The 23,891-nt window shown below is 52.6% G+C and overlaps 1 protein-coding gene across 2 annotated transcripts in view; it reads right to left on the bottom strand.

Moving 5' to 3' along the window:
* ADARB1 (adenosine deaminase, RNA-specific, B1) overlaps positions 1 to 23,891 on the bottom strand; it is a 60,480-nt gene that overhangs the window by 6,339 nt on the left and 30,250 nt on the right. For both annotated transcript variants that reach the window (XM_006766409.2, XM_006766408.2), the window contains exons 3-9: positions 23,702 to 23,776; positions 19,116 to 20,050; positions 15,706 to 15,820; positions 13,648 to 13,816; positions 12,842 to 12,987; positions 11,609 to 11,777; positions 1,426 to 1,607 (exon numbers count right to left, since the gene is read on the bottom strand). In XM_006766409.2, the coding sequence (XP_006766472.1) occupies positions 1,426 to 1,607; positions 11,609 to 11,777; positions 12,842 to 12,987; positions 13,648 to 13,816; positions 15,706 to 15,820; positions 19,116 to 20,050; positions 23,702 to 23,729 (1,744 nt within the window). In that variant the 5' untranslated portion in view covers positions 23,730 to 23,776. The remainder of the gene's footprint in view (positions 1 to 1,425; positions 1,608 to 11,608; positions 11,778 to 12,841; positions 12,988 to 13,647; positions 13,817 to 15,705; positions 15,821 to 19,115; positions 20,051 to 23,701; positions 23,777 to 23,891) is intronic.

The following is a 23,891-nucleotide window of genomic DNA, read 5'->3' as shown; positions in this document are numbered from 1 at the left end:
TTCTTCTATTATATATTTCATATTTTTTCAAACATGGAGAATGCACTGATGAGTTTAAGGCCTCTGTCTTGCAAAGACTACTTTTCAGTATCTTTTTATAGCCATTCATGCACTTCGTGTACATCTGATCTGATAAAAATAACCTGACTTTTATAAATGAGTCCTCGTTTCAGTATCTTAGAGTATTCCTTTAGAAAATGATCCTGTCCTCTGAGACTCTGCCGTGGACTCGATGCTGCTTCAATTCATCAAGACACCGATTAGCAGCTGTTCTGAGCAGCGCCTGTGTGCCACGTGCTCCACACAGTGTTTTCAGTGTCTGTGAATCCAGGAGATGAGTGACAGCGGAGATTAAGCCATGTACTCAAACGCAGGATAGGGAGTAAACAGGGAGAACGTATTCTCCGATGCACGAGACAGCCGTAGCCAACACAACGGCACTTCACAACTTCCAGGAGGCTCCATGGGTGTGGGTGCTACAGTTTCAACTTCCCCACAATTGTTTTATCAGACTCTACTTTTCCTTAAAAAATATTGGCTAAGGTTAGGGAGCTGTAACATTTTATGAGACAACCTCTGTGCCTGCACGTGTGTAAGCGCTGCAGTCTGCGAGCCGCACTTTCGGTACCACACGGCCTCAGTCTGTTACCGCGCGCTGCGGCCAGCGCACACACACACCAGGAAACTCAGTTCAGGCCATGGTTTTAGTTCTGAGCTTAAAAGGTAAGTAAAACGATATTTTCGGCAGGATAAAAAGTACCTTGTGTCTTTTAAAATAGGGGTGAACTGAGAAGTTAGGACCCTGGAATTCAAAAGCTCTTGCTCACTTTGCTGATAGCCACTGAAATTCTAAAAGAACTAACAAACCAGTGACAGTGAGCGTACAGGGAAAGTGCCAGAACCACTGACACGTGGGCTTGTGCTGGTCCACACAATCACATCCCTGACACACCCATGTGTCAAGGGCACATTTCAATGACACGACCACCCTATTAACAGCAAACTGGGTGTGAGGAGCCAGGTCAGGCTGCCAGCTGCACAGGGGCTGGCTCTGCGGTGGCAGCTCGTCACCTGTGACCACACAGGCTGGTGGCCAGCCCCCTGGATCTCAGACAGCCTGCGTGTGTAATTTCCACAGCATCTCTTAGTCTTCCCGTGGGGACAGGGCCTGAATACATGCGTATGAAAGACAGATGCAGAGGTGCCACCTCTGGGCTGCCGATCCTTTACAAAAGGTGAGGTTTTCATCGGTAAGAGATAACCTGGCCCCAGGACTCACGTCACAGCCCCCTCCTCCCTTCAGTGGCCAGACTGACCCCGAGGAAAAGCTGCTCTGCGAGCCGCTGCCCCGTGGTGCCTTTATCCACACGACAGGCACGGCACACGGGTTTGTCGGGAGAGGTGAGGCCACAACGGGATACTTGCCACTAAGCAGAGGCTTGTTGAGGGTGTAGAGGGGGGGCAGGTCCTCGATGTTCGAAATCCGCTGGTACATGGCTCTGGAGAGGTGGTCCCCATGGTACAGGCTGCCCAGGATGATGCTGGAGAAGTAGATCGGCTCCACGAAGATGCTGAGCAGCGAGCCCTGGAGGCCCACCACGTTCCACCTGCCGGCAGAGGGAGCGGGTGTCACCGGGCGCAGCGCCTGCCGCAGACTGACGCCCACCTGCCTGCGTGTGCAGACTCCGCTAATTCTGCACCACGTCGGCCGATTGAAAAGAGAGCAGCTAGAAATAATCGACTTAGCAGGTTAGAGTCTTAAAGAGAAAAAGCTACTTAAAAAGCATTTTAGCTGTGAAATGACCTTTTGCCATGATGACACGCTTACTGAAGGTTAGTTCTAGCAAGGTATCCAGGAGACCTGTTTCTTGTGAGGAAAATCAAAAGGGAAAGTAAGTATTTTATCACTTCCAATAGAAATGATCTCTCTGGAGTCCTTAGAAACATTAAACGGTCATTTTCCTGCTCCTTGGTGACACCTCCGACTCAGGTTCCTTTTCACACAACCAGCCACGCCCGGGAGGAGGTGTGTGCTCCCCTCTGCCCATCGATCGCTGAGCCTGCCCTGACAGGCACAGCAGTGGCAACACTGGAACCACACTGGGACCGACTGCAGGACCCTTAATAACCAATCACTCACATCGCTGACATCCAGGCGTTCGTTTGAGCTCTAACTCAGACACCATCCCTCAAACATGCTGCTGTTCTCTCTCTGAGCCCCACCAACAGGAGAAACACTCCATAGCCTGGGGAGTCCGCGCCCTCAGTGCTGGCCAAGTCCACGGGGCAGATGACACAGCCCGCATGGTCTGGAGCCGGGGCTGTCTGGCCGGGGACAAGCAGTAAAATGGCAAACACATGAATCAAGAATTAAAAGTTGAGCTGAAATGCATTTGAGGGAGAGCAAGGTTCCACGACAGAGCGGAAGAACGGTGCTGACTTCAGGGAAGGCTCAGAGGAGATGACCCTGAACTCGGCCCCAGAAGGGGAGTGAGGCAGAGGGAACGAGCCACCACCCAGACCCAGCAGGGGACAGGCCTGAGCAGCCCCCCCGCAGGCCCTGGCTGTCCCCAGAGCGGGGAGCTCCTGAAGGCCTTGCAGGGAGGGGTGGGGCCACCCGATTTAACGGAAGTGCTTTTCCGAGAGGGTCCTTTCTGGAGGTGACCTGCCAGCGTGTGGGCAAGGGCCGGTGGGACGGCAGCCAGGTGGGGGCCGTAGGACAGCCGCCTCTGCAGCGCAGGTCAGAGATGAATGGGGGCAGCAGAATTTAGAAACGTTAGTGCTCCCCTGTCCCCTCTCCCTGTGTCCCCTCTCACCACTGGCCACCGGCTCTGCCCTATCTCCGGCCTCCAGGAGGGTGGGCGGTGCCTCATGGTCAGAGCTGGGAACAGCCTCCGCATGAGCCTCGCCCTGAATCCTGGCCCACCCAGCTCCACGTCCCACACTCAGGCCAAACTCACTCCTTCGTCCCTGTCACTGCAAGAGACCTCCTTTCTCACGGATCCAGAAGCCACTGCTGCTGGGGCACAGCCCCCACCCTAGCGCCCATCCCCAACAGCAGCCACCTGACCTGTGAAAATGCCGGTCAGACAAGGCCACTCCCTTGCACAAAACCCGCCAACACTCCATCTTCTCCGAGAAAAGGCCATCGTTCCCACCGCCGCCAGCCTGTCCGACCCGGCTCCTCCTCCCTGACCCCTCCAGCCTCAGTGCCTCCCACGCTCAGCTCGGGCCACCAGGGTCCTGCTGCTCCCTCCAGAGTCCTTCCCTCAGGTCCTTCATCCCAGAACATGGCCCCATGGCCCTGAGCAGCCCCCTGACCACGGTCCCCATCGCTGTCTCTGTGGAAAGTCCCGCTTGGTGCCCGGTGCCAGCCTCTCCTGTGTTACCTGCGGGTCTATGCTTTGTCTCCCCACCCCTAGCAGAAGGTAAGCTCCTGGGGGAAGGACTCTGTTTACCTCCCTGATCTGTCCCTGCTTAAACTGCGCACCAGGGACATACAGGTCAATAGTAGGTGCTGAGCGAGCAAGCCCTCCAATTCCTCCCTCTCCCACCTTCTAAAACAAGATTAAAACACAGGTTTCCCATCTTACAAGGAAAAGCAGGGCAGGACTGGATGCTTACCAAAACCACAAGGCACCCTTTCTGTGTAAATTCAGGCCATCTTAGGCAGAACTCAACCTCCTGGGGCCCACTTTAAAACACTGATGCTGCAGAAAGCTGTTTGTTATGAGTCATTAATTCGGACACATGCTTCAGAAGAGTTCCAGGAGCTTCGGAGTGCTCTGTGGAGGCCCCGGTGGAAGTGGTGTGCACACTGCCACTCTGCTGACAAGCTCCACCCCCGAGCCTCACAAAGGACAGCCAGGACCGAACTTCACCAGGAGCAAAAGTGCCCAGTGATGGCCGAGGGGCCCAGTGATGGCCGAGGGGCCCAGTGATGGCCGAGGGGCCCAGGGATGGCCAAGGGGCCCAGGGATGGCCGAGGGGCCCAGTGATGGCCAAGGGGCTCAGTGATGGCCAAGGGACCCAGTAATGGCCAAGGGGCTCAGTGATGGCCAAGGGGCCCAGTGATGGCTGAGGGGCCCAGTGATGGCCGAGGGGCCCAGTGATGGACGAGGGGCCCAGTGATGGCCGAGGGGCCCAGGGATGGCCGAGGGGCCAGTGATGGCCGAGGGGCCCAGTGATGGCCAAGGGGCCCAGTGATGGCCGAGGGGCCCAGTGATGGCCGAGGGGCCCAGGGATGGTCAAGGGGCCCAGTGATGGCCAAGGAGTTTCAGTGATGGCCAAGGGGCCCAGTGATGGCTGAGGGGCCCAGTGATGGACGAGGGGCCCAGTGATGGCCAAGGGGCCCAGTGATGGCCGAGGGGCCCAGTGATGGCCGAGGGGCCCAGTGATGGCCGAGGGCCCAGTGATGGCCGAGGGGCCCAGTGATGGCCGAGGGCCCAGTGATGGCCGAGGGGCCCAGTGATGGCTAAGGGACATGTGTCACTGCAGCCAGGATCCAAGCTGTCAAACGTCCCCAGTGAACCTGGTGAAGACAGGAAACTTGGTAGGTGGTTGCCAAGTGTCAAACCCCTCTCTGTGGCCCCCGCCCCGGGGAGGGTGCAGGTTCATAGTTTGCTGGTGACACTTGCTTGGGTGACACTGGAAGAACCAGCAGGTGCTAAGTGCTCACTCGGCCACTGTGCTTGCTGCTCAGGCCACTTTCTCTCTCACCTTCCTTGCGTCTTTCTCGAGGACAGGGTTCAGAGCGCTACCATGCCAGTGAGTCCCTGGGTCCGTAAAGTGCCTGGCCCAGTTCTGAGAGGCTGAGTGTGCAAGCGGCCAGTGGCCAGACCAGTTGTCACAGGAGAGCTCTGACCCAACCACAGCCTCCACGGCACCTGGCCCAGACGGTCAGGACTTGGTCAGCTGCCCTAACTATAGTCCCTGCTTCCAACTTGGGGTCCCTCAGAGAAAACCCAGTCCGCCCCTGGCCAGAGGCGGCCCCACATCTGGCGAGTGAGCCACAGCCTCCAGGGGATACACCTGAGACTCCCTGGTCCTGTGGAGCTGCCCTGCCTGGCCTGCCCACACAGTGGGGGAGGGCCCTCTGCCACAGAAGCTCTGAATAACCATGCTGTCTGCCCTCAGGCAGGTGGTCTCTGGGGGTGGTCTTTGTTTCCTCCCACAGCTCCGTGCAGCGCAGAGCACAGAGGCCACAGTCATCAGATTGGAGACACTGGCGCCTTCTCACAGCCCAGCTGACGCAACTTGTCATAAGATGGTTAAACCCTTTCTCGTCACTGTGACCCATGCAGCCTTGAGGGGGGTCGTGGCTGCCTTCAGCCAAACTGTCCACCGACCCACCAGACAGACAGCACCTGGTGACCCCAGCAGTAGCTCTGAACCTCCCTCCCCGCCCCCAGCCCGCTGTGGCCTCACTCCTACTCCTGCCCTCTGCCCCTGCGCCCACGTCCTGCCTCGCAGGCTGGGACCTACGGGACACTGCTCTGTCCCCTGTGAGAGACACAGGACACCTCACCAGCACCTGCCCACTGCCTCTCATCCGTGACAGCCACTTGGGCGGCTGTTCATTTCATTCCCTCGGGACAGGACTGGACGCCACGCTGTTTCTGGGCCAGGGCTGTTCTGGTTGTAAGCATGGCCATCTGTCGTTGTGATACTGAATATTAAGCCCCTTTCAACCACACTCGAGTTTACAAAAGTGAGGTGAGTTTAGGAGGATGGGGGCCAGCTGCCAGGGGAACTGACTATATAATTAGAGGGGGTAGGAAGAGGAACTGGGGGTCAAACTGATCACCAATAATCAATGATATAATCAATCATGGCTATGTGAGAGAAATCTGCATAAAACCCAACAGGCTGTGAACACATCAGGTGCTGGGAAAGGGGACCAGAGAGCATGGAGATCCTTGTACCCCATCCTCCCAGGCATCTTTCATGAGGCTGTCCCTGACTTGTATCCTTTACAATAAAATGGTAACTAGGTAACTGTAGCCCCTGAGTTCTATGAGCTGTCCTAGCAAGTTACTGAGCCTGAAGAGGGCGTGAGGGAACCCCAACTTGCAGCCAAGTCAGGCAGAAGTGTGAGTACCTGGGCAGTCTCATCAGACTGTCCCGTCACCTCTGGGGGCTGTGCTGACCCCAGGTGACACCTGAATGGGCTTGGCTTGTAGGACTGCAGCGTGTGGTGTGGGGCCCATATGCCTGGTTTCGGAGGGGCTGGGAGGACTGGGTGTGGCCAGGGTCCCATGCTGTCCCTCCTCCTTCCCTCCGGCCTGTTTTTGCTTTTCCCTGTGATGATGTGTCACCGCATACAGCGAAAGGCACAGATCATAGGGGCGCACCTCTGTGAATTTTGACTCTTACATGCCTGTGTGTGATGACCCCGTTTCAACGAGACACAGAACATTCCCACGACCCCCGGCCACGCCCTTCCAGCAATGCCCTGCATGATGGACGAGCTGTAGGGTTGGCTTTGCAAGCTGGGCTCTCACTTGCTGATTATGTGAACCAGAAACTACTCCCATGGCGTTTCTTTCAACTGGGGGTTTTGGTAAATGAGATTTAAAATGTCCATTTAGTCAAACGTATTCATGTCGCTGTCTACTCTGGGCTTTCTGGGCCTTAAGCATCCTGCTGAGTGGAAGCCATAACCACTGCCAGGGGCCCTTTCCACCCAGGGCCTTACTGGTTGGGCGGCGCTCTGCGTGCAGTATGGAGGCCTTGCTTGTCTTGGTTCCTATACAGACTGCTAACCAGACAATCTGTTGACCAGTTCATCTCCTCTGTGAGCCCCAAGTATAGCAGAGACTGGCTGCCACCCCACATCCCCTCCCTTCCTCTGAGCAAGAGCTTCGACCCCCCTATTCCAGTCGGCACCCCGCGAGTGTTTCTGCCCAGCTGCCTCCCCAACCACCTGTCTTTCCTCCTTCCACTGTGGGGGTCTCTAAAATCAATAAAAAAAAAAACATTAAAAATACATCACTGGCTTGGTTTGCTACACTTGTGTGTGTGTATATGTGTGTTTTATCACTGAGGACAGCTCGTCCTCTTGTTTTCCTGTGTCGCTGTCTGGCCTGGAAAGAGAGGCGACAGTGACCCCACAACATGAGCTGGGGGTCCACCTCTCCCTACTCTTCTAATCTGGAGAGAAGATGATAGAAGACAGGGGTCACTGCCCCAAGGATGTGGGGACCTCACAGCAGGCCGTCTGGGCGAGCGGCTGCCTCTCCCTCCGCCTGCCTCCTTTCTCTGATGTTCTTCAATTCCTTTCTTTCCTGGAGGTGAGTGGGGAGGATGACTGGCTTAATGCTTTAATGGCCGTAACTCTATTCCAAACTTCTGTCTACTCTTGAGTCAGCTTTAGAAGTGTACACTTTTCTGAACATTTTAAATTTCATCTCAGTGTTATAACACTGGTACGAAGGTGCCCACGTCTCCACTGTAACGGCCTGCAGCGTATTTCGGCTCCACTGCGTCCTGGCTGTCCTCTTCCATTCCTAACACGGTCTGGCCGTCCTTCTATCGTCATTCTTGGTCGAAGCTGCCCGAGTTCTGCCGATTTCATTGTCCTGTCCAGAGACCTAACCCCGGGTGTCACTGCTCACGGGGCACCTTTGTTTCTTCCTTCTCCTCAGCGGGGTTTGTTCTGTTGTTCTCTTTCCAGCCTAGCGCTATGTGCTTTGGTCATTGACCTACAGTCATTTTCTAGTGCCCCCGGCGATTTCTTCTGTGAGCCCTGGGGTGTAACTGGCATGCGCTATGTTGTATATGTTGAAGCATACGATTCGGTAAGTTGGACACGTGTCTCTACCCAGGAGACCATCGCCCCCCACACCTTGCTCACACCTTGTTCACCTTGTTCCATTCCTTCCTCACTGTCCCTCTTACTCTGGTCCCCACCCTGGGCAACCACCGATCTGCTCCTGTCACTGTAGACCAGTTTGCACGTTCTAGAAATTTACATACTTTTTTGGGATCTGGTTTCCTTTACTCTGAATAATTATTTTGAGATTTGTCTAGGCTGCATGTGCATCATTGTTTGTTATCATTACCATTTGCCTGAGTGGTGCTCCACTGCATGGAGAAGCATTGTTTGGCCATCCTGTACCACTGCTGCCACTTGGATTGCTTCCCGTTTTTGACATTACAAAGACAGTTGGACACATGTCATTATACGTTTGTCCAAATCCACAGAATGTGCACCACCAAGAGTGACCCTAACGTAATCTGTCAGCGAAGGTTCATCCATTGTAACCATGTGCTCTCTGGTGGGGGATGGGTCATTGGGGGAGGAGATACAGGGGGGCAGGGGGAGAGGGCATATGTGAATCCCTGGACCTTTGTCTTAATTTTGTTATGAATCTAAAGAAATGGGTAAGATGGTAGTTTTCCATTGTGTGTTTTACCACAATTATAATAAGTCAGTGATGCCACCAATAATTACACAGAATATATAGCAGATCACAAGATAATCGGCACACTAACATAGAAAGTATAAAGTTGTAGGAATTAATCTGTTAAAAACTGCCTAACATTTTTGTGAAAAACTATAAATGCAAAGGAAATATTTTAAATATGGAGAGAGAGATAAAATATTCATGGATGGACTGATTTAACTTCATATCAATTCCTTTCAACTAAGTCCTTAAGTTCAATGCAATTCCATATGAAATCTCTGCAAGACACTGGGAGATACTTAACAAGCTGACTCTAAAATACGTATAGAAGAACAAAGTTTCATAAAAGGCTACCAAAAGTTTGAAAAAAAAATGAGTAAAGAATGACAGTTTTAGCCAACCAGATCTTTAAACTATTAAAATGTCAGAATAATCTATATATATAAAAGACTAAGTGACCATTACAACTGGTCCACCAAATGACCGGTAGACAGTCGCTATGATGTGCACTGACCGCCAGGAGGCAGACACTCAATGCAGGAGCTGCCCCCGGTGGTCAGTGTGCTTCCAAAAGCCAACCTCTTGCAGTCCCTCCACCCTGGCCAGCCCCGATCGGCCTAATTTGGACTGGGCGAGATGACCCAAATCGGCCCCTTTAATACAGTTCCTCATGTTGTGGTGACCCCCAACCATAAAATTATTTTTGTTGCTACTTCATAATTGTAATTTTGCTACTGTAAACAATATGTAATTATATGTGTGTTTTCCGATGGTCTTAGGCAACCCCTGTGAAAGGGTTGTTTGACCCCCAAAGCGGTCACGACCCCACAGGTTGAGAATCGCTGATCTAGAGTCTAGAAGTAGACCCATCCTTGTGAGGGAGCTCAGTATATAACAGGTGTCTTCACAAATCAGGGAGAAAATATAGGTTATTTAATAGAAGGGAGTGGAAAAACTGACCCCCTGTATGAAAATAAAGCTAAATTACAATACAAAAGTGTTAAAGGCCTAAATGTGAAAGTGAAATGATAAAGGTCTTAGAAAGAAGGACAGCAGAATATTTTTATGCCCATAATTTGAGGAGGGATTTCTTAAATAAGATCCTAAACGTACAAATTATAGGGTGACAAATTAATGGATAAGGTTATATCAAAATTTGGGGTTTCTATTCCAAAAAGGATGGCACAACATGAAGAGGGACTTGGCCGTGGAGGAGGCACTGAATCGTCTCACACTATTAAGGGTTATAAACTACAGAAGGAACTTTTGCGAATCTAGATGAAGAGGTCATGAGGTCCGAAAGACAATGGCCAGGATATACACAGGGAATTCACAGGAGCAAGACGGGGGGCTGAGGAGATGCTCAACACGCCTAGAGAGAAGAGAAACAGACCGAAACCCTGAGACAGCATCAGGAGTGGGGAGCTAACCTTGGCACGGCTGGTGTGCATGCAGCTGGAGGGCCGCCGGTACGCCCGATCGTGCTGTGTGAGGAGCCCTGGGTACCATGGCCTGTATCAAGCTGCTTACGGGGTCTCAAGGCTGCTTGGAGAGCTCAAGGAAATCCATGTGCCCACCACGAGGGGAAGGACATACATGGCAACGGCTACAATGCAGGAGGCAACGGGCTGGACATGAGAGCATCAGGGAGAGTCCCCCAAACACGGGGTGAATGAAAATACGGGGTACAGAATGGGATTTGAAGCACAATGCCAAATCTGTAAACTAACAACATACACCTATTTTTCAAGGACACGGACACACACACTCACACACAGAAAAGGTATGGACAGCGAATTCAAAGGGCATGTGATTAGTAAACACATCATGTGGGCACCGTGCTGGGTGGGAATGGGCCACGGTGTATGATTAATTTAGCTCCGCGTCCCCTAGGTTCCCTGACATGACCACTAGAGAAAGTCAAGAGCAAGCTTACAAACAACGGGCAAGATGTGCGCGCACACGGTCGGCCCTGACAGCTGTGGGAGGCAGTCAGGACCCACACGCATGGGCTGTGGAGCGCTCTGGGGGAGGGGTTTTACTTTACATGCTTTTCTACCACGGAACTTTGTGCCATCTGCCCACGTACCTTTTTTCAAATAAACATTTGTTAAAAGATACAGAACTATGAGAACTGAGACCAGCATCTGAAGAAATGGGAATCTGCTTGGGACGCAGGCTCCTGAAAGAATAACACTTCTCAGGGGAAGGCAAACTCGTGGTGTCTGCAGCACCCAGCCTCCCCTCCCCATGCGGGGGTGCTCTCGGTGCTCAGAGCACAATGCCTGTGAGGGTGTCACATTTTTTTTAAAATGTAAATACCAATCACCCCAAATACTAACTGAATAGAAAGTATGACCATTAAAGTGCATGTCTGATGAATGAGGAACCTCTTTGCTTTCTCTGGGAGCAAATCATTTTATAAGGTCACAGTGAAACACATCAGTTCACCCCAGAAGCCCACATCTATAATAATCTATAATAAGAAAAGCATAAAATGCTAATTAGACTGGACAGCCGAATGTCCTTCCGGACAAAGCTGTGGCGGCTGCGAGGGCCGAGGGCAGTCAGGGTAGGCAGCAGTGGTGGGGTAATGGGGGCAGCACCTTCCCCTGATTGCCCAGTCACCTCCTGCAGAGGGGAGTGGGCCTAAGCTGTTAGTAGGACATCCCCTGAGGGCTCCCAAACTGTAAGTGGGGGCAGGCCGGGTTGAGGGACACCCCCCTCCCAGTGCATGAATTTTCCTGCACCGGGCCTCTAATATAACAATAATAATAAAGGGCAAGATGCTTGTTTTGATGAATGGCAGTGGCAGCCTGGAGCCTCCTGGGTAAAGGCCTACCTTCACTCCCTCAAAGGGTCCTGGAGCCCCCCTAGAGCCTTTATCCTTCAAAGAATGTGGGGAACATTGAAGTGGGGAGTGGGAACAAAACCAAACCATTTGAAAGTAGGTAACTGGCATAGGAGGAGGGTCAGGGGCCCGCAAGGGCACAGTTGGGGGTACCCAGGAACTGTAAAGGATGAGTCTATTGCAGTGGGGAGGGTCAGGTGCCCCCAGGGGCATAGTGGGGGGTACCCAGGAACTGTAAAGGATGAGTCTAATGCAGTGGGGAGGGTCAGGTGCCTACAGAGGCACAGTGGGGGGGTACCCAGGAACCAGCACGAGTGAGTCTGGTGCAGTGGGTGCTCCATGGCCTTACCGTGCCATCTTGTCGCTGCAGGACATGGTGAGCAGCCTTTCCCCCTGCAGCACCCCGTCCCACGTCTGGATGCTCGCATTTGAGCGCACGGGGATCGTCCCCTCACCAGATTCTATTTTCGTCCGCAGCTGTCCCCGGGCTTTGCGATTCGGGTGCCTGTCTGCTGGTTCTAAGAGAGAAATGGGAGAAGGAAGCCACCGGTAGGAAATCATCTGCTTCACTCACCGAGAAGCACATCTAACTACACCTCACACATTTATCACACAGTCCGCCTGTATGTGCCTGTGGTTGTTCTGTATCTATAGGACATACGTACATTATAAGTATATAAAATTGGACAGGAAGGATATAATATGAACCAAATTCACAGAAGTGGCCTTCTCAGGGGTTGGGGAAGACAAGGGCTTCCATTTTAACCAAAGTGATTGACTTCCATTGTTAAAAAGGAACTGAAGCAAATAGGACAAAATGCTAACATTTGCTCCTTCTAGGTGTTGGATATTTGGGTGTTTGTTATATTTCCCCCCACATTTAAAAAATTTCATAAGGAAACCCATAGGGATGCTGAAATAAGCTCACAGGAAGCACGCACAGACAGTGACTACCTCTGGGCCATATGAAAACGGGTAATTTAAATTTTCTTTCTTATTTAAAAAATATTTGAATTGATTTGTGTTGCCTTTATAATCAAGAAAAACAATGCAATCAAATGTTCTATTTGGAACAAATAATGTTTAAGCTTCGGGGGAGACAGGTGGATACAAATCCGTGGAAAACACGTGCAGAGGAGGGTGGGGACATGTGATAGAAGCAGGGTCTCCCTTTTCATCCGTCTGACCTGCTGCTGGGGTTTCAGCCAATAATCACACATTTAAGTTCCAGTTCATCAGAAACAGGGAAGAGGATGGACGTCTCTGACTTAGAGACAGACAAGGTGTCCCAAAGATTGTGACAACCTGTATATTATCCAAATTTAAGTGCTGACATCAATTTTGATCTGGTATCCTCATTCTATTCCAATCCCATAGTTTATTAGAGTCAACATTTTCATTCATTAAAATATCCTAATTAATTATTCATGGAGAAGTACTAGTAAAACCTGCTTTTATTTAGCCCTCAGACCCACGTTTAAGGCTGACATGGAAAGAAGAAGGATATTAATATAAGTTTGTTATTTTGTTACCACAGGCCTCACATTGAGAAACTGCTGGCTGTCCAGACGCCGGGCCATACCTTCCAGGATCGGTTCGTGCGGTGAGAAGATCCTGGCGTCCCCGCAGGGCGAGGTGCTGATGTACAGGTGGAACTGGACCGTGTCCTTCAGCCGGAAGCCTCCCCGCTCAGACTTCTGGAAGATGGACTTCTTCTGATCCTCTTTGCTGCGGAAAGGAAGCAAGTTGCAGAGTGAGTGCTCCAGCTGCGTGCAGACACCATCTGGTCTGTCCCAGCTCCCAGAGACTTTCAAAGGCCCGCAGTTCTGACGGGGTGAAGACAAGCTGGAATCGGAGTGTTCCTTTTCTCTGTTTATGATCATTCACACAGTTCCTGTCACTCAGCAATGGACAGGGCATCAAAATGGGAGCATTTCCCCTTGCCTTCTCATTTCTGATCCCAAACAGAACGACTATGTGTAGAGATGTCTTTACAGAGAAAAGCAGTTTGGAGACGTGATGGGCTGGTGTGAGGCACAGTGATTGGAATAAAAATGCCCGTGTTTACCGGTCGTGGAGTCTACTGAGGTCAGCCTGCAGGAAACAAAGGCCCAGGGTCTGAGCACAGCCCTGAAATCCACGATACTATTAAGCATGTGTGCATACGTGTGTGAACATATGTACGCATGTATACGCATGTGTGCTATAAGTTAGCCAACTCTATTTGTAGCTTGAGCATCATGGGCAGATGGGATCCAACCTCACTATTACTGACAAAGTTGCTGTTTTGAGAAGCGAGTGAAAGTTTTGCAGTGTTTTCTGACGGGGGAGGGGAGAAGGCAGTGTTTTTAAAGCAGCTTCCTTTCCTTACTTACTTACTAGACTTACTTTAGGTACAGCTCAAGCTGTGTGTAAAGGAACCTGAGCAAGGACCGCCGAGATATGATCTCTGCGTGGCAGTCATTCAGAGCGAGGCCACGGTCGCTCATGTACTCGCCGTTAATACACTTCGTTCCCGTGGAAACACATATCACCTGGGCATCTTTCACATCTGTGCCTGGAAAACAAGAGAGACGCTCCTCTGAGTCACAGTCACGTGCCCACCTGCGCCCCAGGGCCTGCATGCGTCCGCGGTGACGGAACCTGGCAGAGACCTCAGTGCACACTCACCCCCCATGCCTACCCCCGCCGGCCGCAGCCTCCCAGAGGACGAGCTCTGAGCTCCCCCTGGGAGCCAGCCACCCTCGTCTTCAGTGTGAAGGTTCTGAGCTTGAGGAAGTTTCTCCTCGGGAATGTAAGTCTTTCTTGAACAGTCCCATGGACACAGGGAGGAAGCACTATGTGAAGGCAGGTAGGTGGTCTGGTTATTAATCTTAAGATTGATATGAAAGCACTAAAGTGGCGACGAGGGAGGGACAAGAAGGAAAACAAGTCGTTCACAGTGTGCTGGTCAGGAGTCCCTGTCACCCCCTCATGCTGGACTGCAGCCCTCAGCACCGGGCACCTCCAGGGGAGCGGCCACTCTGCGGTAAATCTGTCACAGACCACGCGCCAGATGTGCTGCAAAGGCCTGACGCCACCAGCGATAAACTGCACCACCAGCACCAGCTGCAGACGGTGCCACCCAGAGGCGGGCACTGTGCTGGGTCTACTAGGGAAGGTTTTCTCATCTCATCCCCACATCCTTAAAGTGCATGGCACCACTGCCTCTGTTTTACAGACCAGGAAACTGAGGCGCAGAGGGGCCAAAAACCTGCCCAAGGTCATTCAACGAGTGCAGGCCATCTGAGGTCAGAGCCAGGCATGGAGGTCTTCTGAGGTCAGAGCCAGGCATGGAGGCCTTCTGAGGTCAGAGCCAGGTACCTGTGCTGGCAGTCCTGCCTGCAGGTGTAAACTGTGGCTCTGAGCAGTGGAATTCACACGGAGGGGCAAATGCTGCCCTGCAGGCATTGCCTCTCCTCAGCAGTGAGAAGAGCTAGATGACAACCAGCCACACACCCCTGAGCCTGCTCAGGGGGCTGCTGCGTCAGCAGCTCACCTTTCAGTTACGTAAAATAGTACGAGCACAGAGAGAAGAGCAGGAAAACACAGGCACAAGACATCAGAGAAAACCTGAAACCCACGCTAAGATTCAGGGATCTTCACCCACCCTCAGACACACGCTCAGCTGTGCCAAAGCACACATGTGGCGGGGGGAGCTTGTGATTCGAGTCGTCACGTTCTGCAGGCGAGGGGGGATCAAGGCTAGGATTACAGAACCGTGTCCTCTCCCCAGTCGGACGGAGAACTGCCTGGGAGAGGAGGACAGCACAGCCACCCTCATAGAGCTGGGGCTTCTCCTGGCTGGCGGTGACAGATGCGCCATCCCCGCCCTCCTCCCTGGCCTCCGGGCCTGCCTCCAGCACAGGCCGGGATGCTGTCAGCAGAGGGCGCAGCACGTCCTGCCCGCCCCAGCGCTGGACAGGGCACTGGCCAGAGTGTGGCTTCCTGCTCCTAGGAGTCACCACGGAGATGCATCCCCGGTGTGGGGAGAAGACCTGGGGGAGGGTTCCTTCTGGACAAATTTAATAGGGTTCCTCCTGCCTTCCGAACTGAGCCTTCCCCCAGATTTTCACCTCTGGCTGGAGCTTCCTCTCTCCCCCACAAGCCACACAGAAACCTCCCTGGCAGCATGAACACTAACGGGTAAATCAGACACGCCCTACTTTCCCATGAAGCAGGAATTAATGTCTCCTGCAGTTTCCTGAGCAGACAGACCGCTCTCACACGGTCGTGGGGATCCAACCGTAACAGGCGCTTCTCCACATGAAAACAATTAGGTTGAAAGGATGAACATTTGGGAAAAATATGTAAGTACAGTTCCCACATTTGCAGATGACAGACATTCTGAGGAAGAAGGAAAACACGATTTTCCTGTCAGAGATTTTTATAGAGCAAGATGTTTACCTGTTGTCATGACAATTCCAGCAAGAACCTTCCTGCGTGCGTGGGGGGAGGTGAAGTTGTCCGTCAGGTCACCGAACTTATCCAGAACCAGGCGGGCCACGGCGTCGGCTAACACCTGGGGACCACAGCAGGGGGTTAGGCACCAGCACCTGCCCCCCGAAAGCCAGGGTGATGGCTCAGATGCTTTCTTCTCTGGAGAATCCCACACTAAGTCTGGCAAACAAGTGTGTGCGTGTGCACATGTGTGTGCGTGTTTCCTCCAAAACACACGTCCGAGGAGCATGCAAGGCCATGGCTGGAATCTTTCGACAGGGCCTAGAGGGCAGGGACAGCCCTGAGCCCGGCAGTGGGAGTTTGAGCTCGTGCATCCGGGGCACACCGTGCTGCCCCCCTGGTCCTCACAGCACACCAGCCCCGATGAGGACACCGAGGAGAAGAGGGCTAGAGTGCCTGCCTGGGGTCACCTGCCCCTCCCTCTGCTGCTCTGCTGCCCAGGCTCCCCAGTGTGCAGCTCGGGCAGGAGAAAGGAGCAGTTAGAAGTGATCAAATTAAAGAAGGGTGAACTTTGCACAGCACCACCCTCTTGAAGGCCCCGCCCATCAGGTACGTCTCAGTTATTGCAATACCTATCCCACCACCCTGGCTCAGTCACTCCCTCTGAATCCAGCCCTGAGCAGAGCCTGTGGGGTAGCTGTCACTCAGCTCAGATGACAGCAGAATGGACCCAGGGAAGGGTCTGGCGAGGCCTGGAACACCTCACTGCATGTGACCAGGCCCGACAGCACTGCCCTCCAGGGAGTGCTTCTTAGAAGCCAACATGTTAGATTTGGGACATGTCTTATTTTTATGGCTCATGAGTTGTCATGGATAGAGTGGACCCATAGTGTTCTGGGAAATGGTGCTAACGGGTGTGAGTGTGTGAGTGTGTGTGTAAAGAGCCACACTGGATCTACATCTCCCTAATCTCACACTTGTCTTGACAATCAAACGGCCAAATCTAATGTCCCCTTAATAAAATACTCCCAAAATGAATAGAAAAGTCACTCATCCTAAACGATGACTTATTTGGAAAAAGCATAGTTGTCAGAAAGCTTTCCTCCCATCATGGCTCCAGCAAATTCCAGCGAGCCCCCGGGGACTTGCTCAAGACCAGCCACGTGGAGGGCGGGCAGAGGTCCAGGCAGGGCTCTCGGGCCTCACCTGGCACCTCGGCAGAGGTATTGATGCTACAGATGTGAACACAGGGGAGGGAGTCGGAGCACAGACAGAAACAGATGAGCAACCACACGATGGGAGGGCACCACAGATAAAGGACAACACGTTCCAACTTCCATAGAAGGAAAACATCGTGGGAGGTTAAGGAGACCCAGGGAGAGGAGTTTCGTTTCACAGGAGGCAGGCGTACCGCACGTTTTCAGAGGCGGGCACGTCCGCGCACACTCCCTGTGCGACGCCAGCACTGCCCTCCTGGACCTTCTTCCGCCGCCGTGAAGAGGTCACTGCCTCGTTCCTTAGGGGCGATGAAGCACCCCTCCCTCTAAACGAGGGGGTGGGTATAATGACAAACTAACATGCTCCTCAACGGCAAGCCCACACCACCACGGCCCCGCGGCATGGCCTCCTGGGCGACCCTCGGGGTGCAGAGGCCGGAGGCTCGGCTGGCCGCTTTAATAAGTCACTGCTGACAGGGCGTTTCACACTCACACGCGGTTAATGTCGCCTGCTTTTTAAACTAGAGCCGCTATGAACACCACGAAGGCAAAGAATCCTAGGACCAGGGACGTCTGGCCCAAGTCCCGCATGGGTTACTCCTGGGAAACATAAGGCTTTACACCCACTCTAGAGGCACACTGGAGAGTTTCAGGGGAAAGACAGCGTAGCTCAGAAACACGGCCCGGGCTGACTGCGAAGCCACCTCCAGGTCTTCCAGGAAAACGTGGTTACCGGGGCCGCAGGGGCCTCTGGGAGACACTTCGGGGCTACTGTGAGCAGAGACTGGGAAGCAGATACAGCTGCACACCCCCAGGCCTCCCTGGCTGGAGAACACAGAAGCCCATAACCTGCTGCTCAGCACCAGCAGAACCAGCACAGGTGGTGAGGGTAGGGCTGGGATGGCCTCCCCCCCTCCCCCCCCATGGGATTCCCAGACACTCTCCCCAGAGAGGCTGATAGGCCCCACTTCCCAGGCTAGGGCCTCTGGTCACTGCTCCACGGAGCCCGGCCTGGGGCTTGGGCTGCAAATGCACACACATGCATGCACACATGCACACACATGTGTTACACACACACACACCTCCTCTGCCTCCCCTTCAATGTTACTCGTCTGCACTTTGAAACCTGGCCTCTTTAGGCAAAAATAAAATAAAATTCCCTTTTTTAAAACTGAGGACCATGGTCATTTCAGAGGACTGAACACAGGCCTCTAATTGGTTCAAAGGTAAAAGAGAAGCCGACATTCTCAGATCCCGCTGAGAAAATACAGGCCGAACTATCTGTCAATATTGGGTCCTTCACTTTTTCTGATCAAACCACTACATATTTTATCTTCAAGCTGAACAAGACTGTGACAAGAAGGAATAAACAGAGAAGCGGGTCAGGTTTTCTCCCTAAAAGACTGATTTTTAAGTAGACCAGGGAGCTTGGATTTCTGAGGAAAGAGCAATAAATAATCAGAGTTGCAGGGTGTGGAGATGACACTAGTGCCATTTCTCCTTCAGTCCTCCTCCCTCACAGACGCTGATCCGAGTCCCGAGCATTTCCCTCTGTTCACCCTGATTTTAGGGGGGAGGGGGCTGGGCAGGAGGGAGCCTGCATGATCCCACATGGGGAATTCCAGGTACAGAGAGACCCGGGTGCCTGGGGGGCCCTGGAGCATTTGCTTAAGGGCCCCCTATGCCCCTCGTCCCTCTGACACACGGTCCCTACACTGTAGGCTCAGGAATGCACTGCCAGCCAATCCCGCTGGAGCCCAGAGCCCATACCCTTAGGTTTCAGCAGTTGAATGGCCAAACTCACTCCTGTTGTGACTAGAGACCCAGGGAGACGTGGGAAACACCCTGGGCTGGGCAGGCTCTGGTGTCTGGCCCTCCCTACTCATCAGAGGCTGCTATGGGACCCCCCCCCCCCCCAGGGCAGCTACACAGGGAAGGAGGGCACTGTGGACTCTCCTTCGGGGTGAGACTCAGTGTGGAGAGGGCTGATGGCACTGCTCTGTGTCCCCACCCTGTGCCATGATGGCCTCAGAGGCTCCCCAGGGGCCACCTGGCCATCCCAATCTAGGAAGGCTGCTCGGCAGCCACACTTACTGCTGGCTGTTCGTGGTGAGGACAGAGTGGCATGACCTGGAGAGTGAACATGGCAATGAACCCAGCGCTGTGTAAAGCATGACTGAGCGTGACACTTTTCCTCACCTGGGGCAGGTGTAGCTGGAGGCCCTCGCTGAGGATAGGCTGGCGAGACGGCGTTTGATCCAAGTGCAAATTAAAAATGGCGGCCAGGGCAGACTGTGCGGCCCGGGCCTTGGCCAGCTTTTTGTTCCTTCCCGAGCCTTCGAAGAACTGGCCGTCCACAACCACGGACATGACAAAGTTCTTGGCGTGGCTCTCCCCGCTCTCCGAGAGGAAGTCGTACTTCAGGCCCGGGCGCAGCTCGTTCAGGATCATCACGGGATTCTTCCCGGCGGGCGGGGGGAATGGAGGGAGGACCGGGAGGGGCGGCTGGACGAGGTTGGGGGGCACGGGGGACGCTGACAAGCTGAGGTCCCCGCTGGAACTGAAGGAGTCATCGCCGCCGTTGGAGCCCATGTAGAAGGGCACTTCCGACCTGTCCGGTGTCTCGAAGCCGTTGAAGAGCGCGTCGGGGAAGTCCGCCTGGTCAGACGTGAAGTCCGTGTTGGCGGACAGGCTCCTCCCCATGGCCAGGTGGGCCTCGGACGCGTTGGGGAACTGGACGAACGACCGCAAGGCCTTCTCCGCCGCCTGCAGCTTGGCCTTCTTCTTCGTGGGGCCAGAGCCCTCGAACACCTGCCCGTTCACCTCCACGGAGATGACGAAGAGCGGCGCGTGCACGGGCCCCGTCTGGGACAGCAGCGTGTACTGCAGGCCGGGCTTGATCTCGTTCAGCTGCATCAGCGCGTTCTTGGGCAGGGCGGGCCCCGGCGCCCTCCTCCTCTTCTTCAGGCGGAACTTGGCATGCCCATTGCTGCCCTCGTCCAGGGGCCGCTTCCTGCCGACGCTGCCGCCCCCCCCATTGGGGAGCAGGTAGCTGTCAGCCGGCCCCGGAGCGCTGTCCCCCGGGGGCCCAGGGTCCACACTGCAGCTGTCCTTAGCCTCTGTGCTGCTCGAACCTGCGGTGCCCAGAAAGAGCAACTTACAACGCCTTCGTTGCAGGATCTTGTAAATGCAAAATTTATAGATTCCTTTATCTCTCTTTGTAACTGGGTAAGTGATGTGTGTTCTACTTCACTCCCTGCTGCACACGGGAGGGCTGCACATTTCCCACCAGCTCAGGGCCTCAGTGGAAATGGGTAGTCTGACATTGTGCTGAATAATGGCTCTTACCATTTCTATTTAGTATGGCCAGCTGCGTTTACATTAAAAGGTTAATTTTTAAATAACTTTTATGAGAATATTCTGAGCATCAAAGTGTGGGACGATAAATTTGTCCAGAAGACCCTACATTAGTAAGTCTCAGTCAGCACTGACACCTGTCGTTTATTGTGGCATTTCCCCGTCCCGATGGCATTTAACTCACTGGGCTTTGCACTGCAGCCTCTCCCAGAGGAGGGGACATATTTAAAAGCAGCATTTACAGGCTGGTTTGTTCTCGAGGTTCAAAATATCCCATCAATTTGTGCAGCTATTTGATTTAGTTCATGAATCAATCTTAGGAATCTGCTTATGTAATTATGGCAGTGATGGCGAACCTATGACACACGTGTCAGAGCTGACACGCGAACTCATTTTTTTGGTTGATTTTTCTTTGTTAAATGGCATTTAAATATATAAAATAAATATCAAAAATATAAGTCTTTGTTTTACTATGGTTGCAAATATCAAAAAATTTCTATATGTGACACGGCACCAGAGTTAAGTTAGGGTTTTTCAAAATGCTAACGCGCTGAGCTCAAAAGGTGCGCCATCACTGATGTAGAGTATTCTGCCCATTTAGAAATGATTTTTGAAGGATTCAACTTCATTTCCCATATTCATTTAAAGCTCTTTTTACTACATATGGGGACTGATTTACCTCTGAACTTTTAATACAGTCCACATTAGAAAAAAATATATGAGCAGCTATAAAATTGAAGCTGCAGGCAGGCTACCACCTCCTATCTAAAGCTGGAAATTACAGACTAACTTGGTTATGCTACCTTTTGAAGGTGTTTATAATTAATAAAGATCATTTTAGGACTCTGAAGGTTCATGGCAAAAATATGAGTTTAATTTCAAAAAGAGGAATAAAAGAGTATTTAGTCTTCCCTTTAAGTTTATTGAGCTTTTTAAAAAGGAGAACAAGAAATAATTCTGTTTTCCTGGCACATTTCCACAGGCCGCCTGTCGCACGGAGCGCAGGAGCCGTGATCACAGGGCATGGGGATGTTGATGGCACGGCATTTAAAACCTACCGCTAGCTTTCGAAAGCCCACAATAAATCTTTTAAGTGACCAAAATATTTTTTACAATGTAAACCAATTTACAGGGTCCAGTGTGGTGGCCTGGGTCTATTTTGACAACACAGTGTAAACTCAAGCTCTCATAATGCTAAGCTCTGCCCATGGGAGGGCCTCATGTGACAGAGGCCCGGGCCCCTGGCTGCCAGGCCACAGTGAAGCCTCACATTTCCCGGGCCATCGGCATCGGCAGAGATGTGCTCACACACAGCCCCTGGGGGAGCCGGCTGTCCTGTGGCGGAGGTGAGAGCCAGGTGCCCTTCCTGTGTAGACAGCTTCTCCCAGGCCCTGATACACACACCACTTCTCCCAGTTGACAAAGCTGACGGAATAGACACTAAATTTTCATTTATAACATCCTCCAGCAAAAGCTCGATAGGTTACTCCTTTCGGTGCTCAGAGGGAACAAAAGGTGAAAAGGGCAGAGCGAGACAGGTTAGATGAACAGGCAGCAAGGGCGCCACAGAGGACCGCGGGCGGACGTGCTGGTGCTCCTGCTCAAAGAACTAGCAACAGAGACACTCAGATCGTCATCAGTTATTCCGGCATGCATTTGACCAAACAGGATACCCTCCCACCCCAAAATGCTTCCCTTCAATGATAAAGACAACCCGTACTGGACTGGCCGTCTCGAGAGCATAGGAAAAATACACGTTCTATAGCATAGTTCCCATAAATTCTAAGTTCTTATTTGCTTCAGAAGCACTGAAATGCTACTCACATTCTGTCTTATTAAAATGCTACCATGTAAAGAGAAAATATTAAAACTGGAGAAAGACACCCCCTCTATCACAACTCTCTCTTTACATATCATGCTGCTTGGTTTCCTAAGTGTGACTACTAATCGTGATAATATTTTTTGTTATTTACGAAATGATAGGAAATACAGGACTGGCACAGCTAAGTTTTAGCACTTGCACCAGCAGCTTATCTTTCCAGAAAAGTTATTCAGAAGGATTCTTTACGTGACCCAAGGGTCAGTTATACAAGCTACATGCCTGACATTTCCACCCAAACCAGATGCCCACTGCTGTGGACGACAGCCCGCAGTCCCAACAACTCGGAGGCTGGGGGACACTCGTATGCACACTCTTCACAGGGAACAGTGCGCGGGCAAAACTGGAGATGGCGAGTGGAACTGCACAGTAAAAATACACGGCTGGTTCTAAAGGGACCTCAGGGGAGGCTCCGATGGGAGGTCACCCTGAAGAGGGCCTCCATCAGGCCACCAGAGGCCACCACAGGTCAGCAGGAGGAAGGGCACAAGGCCACGAGCTTCTCCAACAGCGACTGGGCAGCTGCTCATGCTGTGTCCATCCCACAGGGACTGGCTTCAGCCAGAGTGTCCACTGTGATCCATATAACCAAGATCCAGCTCACCCGCATCTTCTCCAACCCAACCCACGGAGCAGCCTGCGAGTGAGGCAGGGCGGTCTGCCGCGGGAACCTCTGGGTTATCTACGGACACGAGCCAACTCCAAGGCCTCAGCTGGCCGCTGTGGGTGGCGTCACAGAGAAGTGGACTGAGCTGTGTCCTGGCCATTGATGACCACTCCTCGTAAAATGTCACCCATCACTTAGACCTGCACGCTCTCTCTTGGGAGCAACTGAACACAGACAAGCAAGAACACTCATGTCTACATGTGTCAGAAAAAGGATGTCTTTGTTGCAGTGCCCCTACTAAAAGCTCCCAAATGGGGAGGGAGACTTAAGCCTTATTTAAATGCACTGCTCTCTGGGAGTAAAGACAAAACAGAAGAGAAGGATGTTCACTGAACTTTTCATGGAGAACAACGTAGAGAGGGGAAGCTGGCATAGCTCCCAGCCTCTCCATCCTCTGCCCCAGAGAAGGCAGGGTGGAAAGGAGGGGGCCCCGGTGTTTCAGGCCACACGAGTCCTGAGGCTCATTAAAGTTTAGAAACAAGACCAGCACATTCGTGTGAGCCCTTTCCCTCAAAATACAGGAGAACCCAGGGTATGTGACCAGAAAAGGTATGCACTATTTTAAATGGCCAGCTATTTAAATCCACCTCAGAGGTTATCTTAGACTTTACAGACGGAAATCTGACCATCGTCATGGTAACCAGGCTGTGGCAACAGGAAGCGTGCAGCTTCATGAGGCATGCACCAGAGCATGCGCTCCTTCAGGCAGCTGGGAGGGGAGGCCCACAGTAAAGAGAGAACGTGGCCCAAATTAAACACCCGCCACTGCTTGCAGCCCCGGAAGTTCACTTCCCCCAAACTGGCCTCCTGAGAAAACGCCCAGGAACTCTACGGCTAATGGAAAACCAGCTGCTGGAGCCCACGTGGCAGCCGAGGTCTTACTCAGGTTTTCTTCGTCTTCCAGATCCATGGCAAAATGCTTTGGAGGGTTTCTTGACTGGCGGAGGCTGTTTCTGTCTGCAAGACAGCAAGAAAGTCACATTCAGTGAGCCCACCACGCGAGTCACAGGAGGTGTCTCCTCTGCGGAAACAACGCCCCCAGGATTACACACAGACGGGAAAGCTCATGAAA

Source organism: Myotis davidii, unplaced genomic scaffold, assembly GCF_000327345.1.
Source record: "Myotis davidii unplaced genomic scaffold, ASM32734v1 scaffold3142, whole genome shotgun sequence".
Taxonomy (NCBI): domain Eukaryota; kingdom Metazoa; phylum Chordata; class Mammalia; order Chiroptera; family Vespertilionidae; genus Myotis; species Myotis davidii.
Note: the sequence above shows the minus strand (reverse complement) of the source record. Positions and strands in the feature narration are given on the sequence as shown.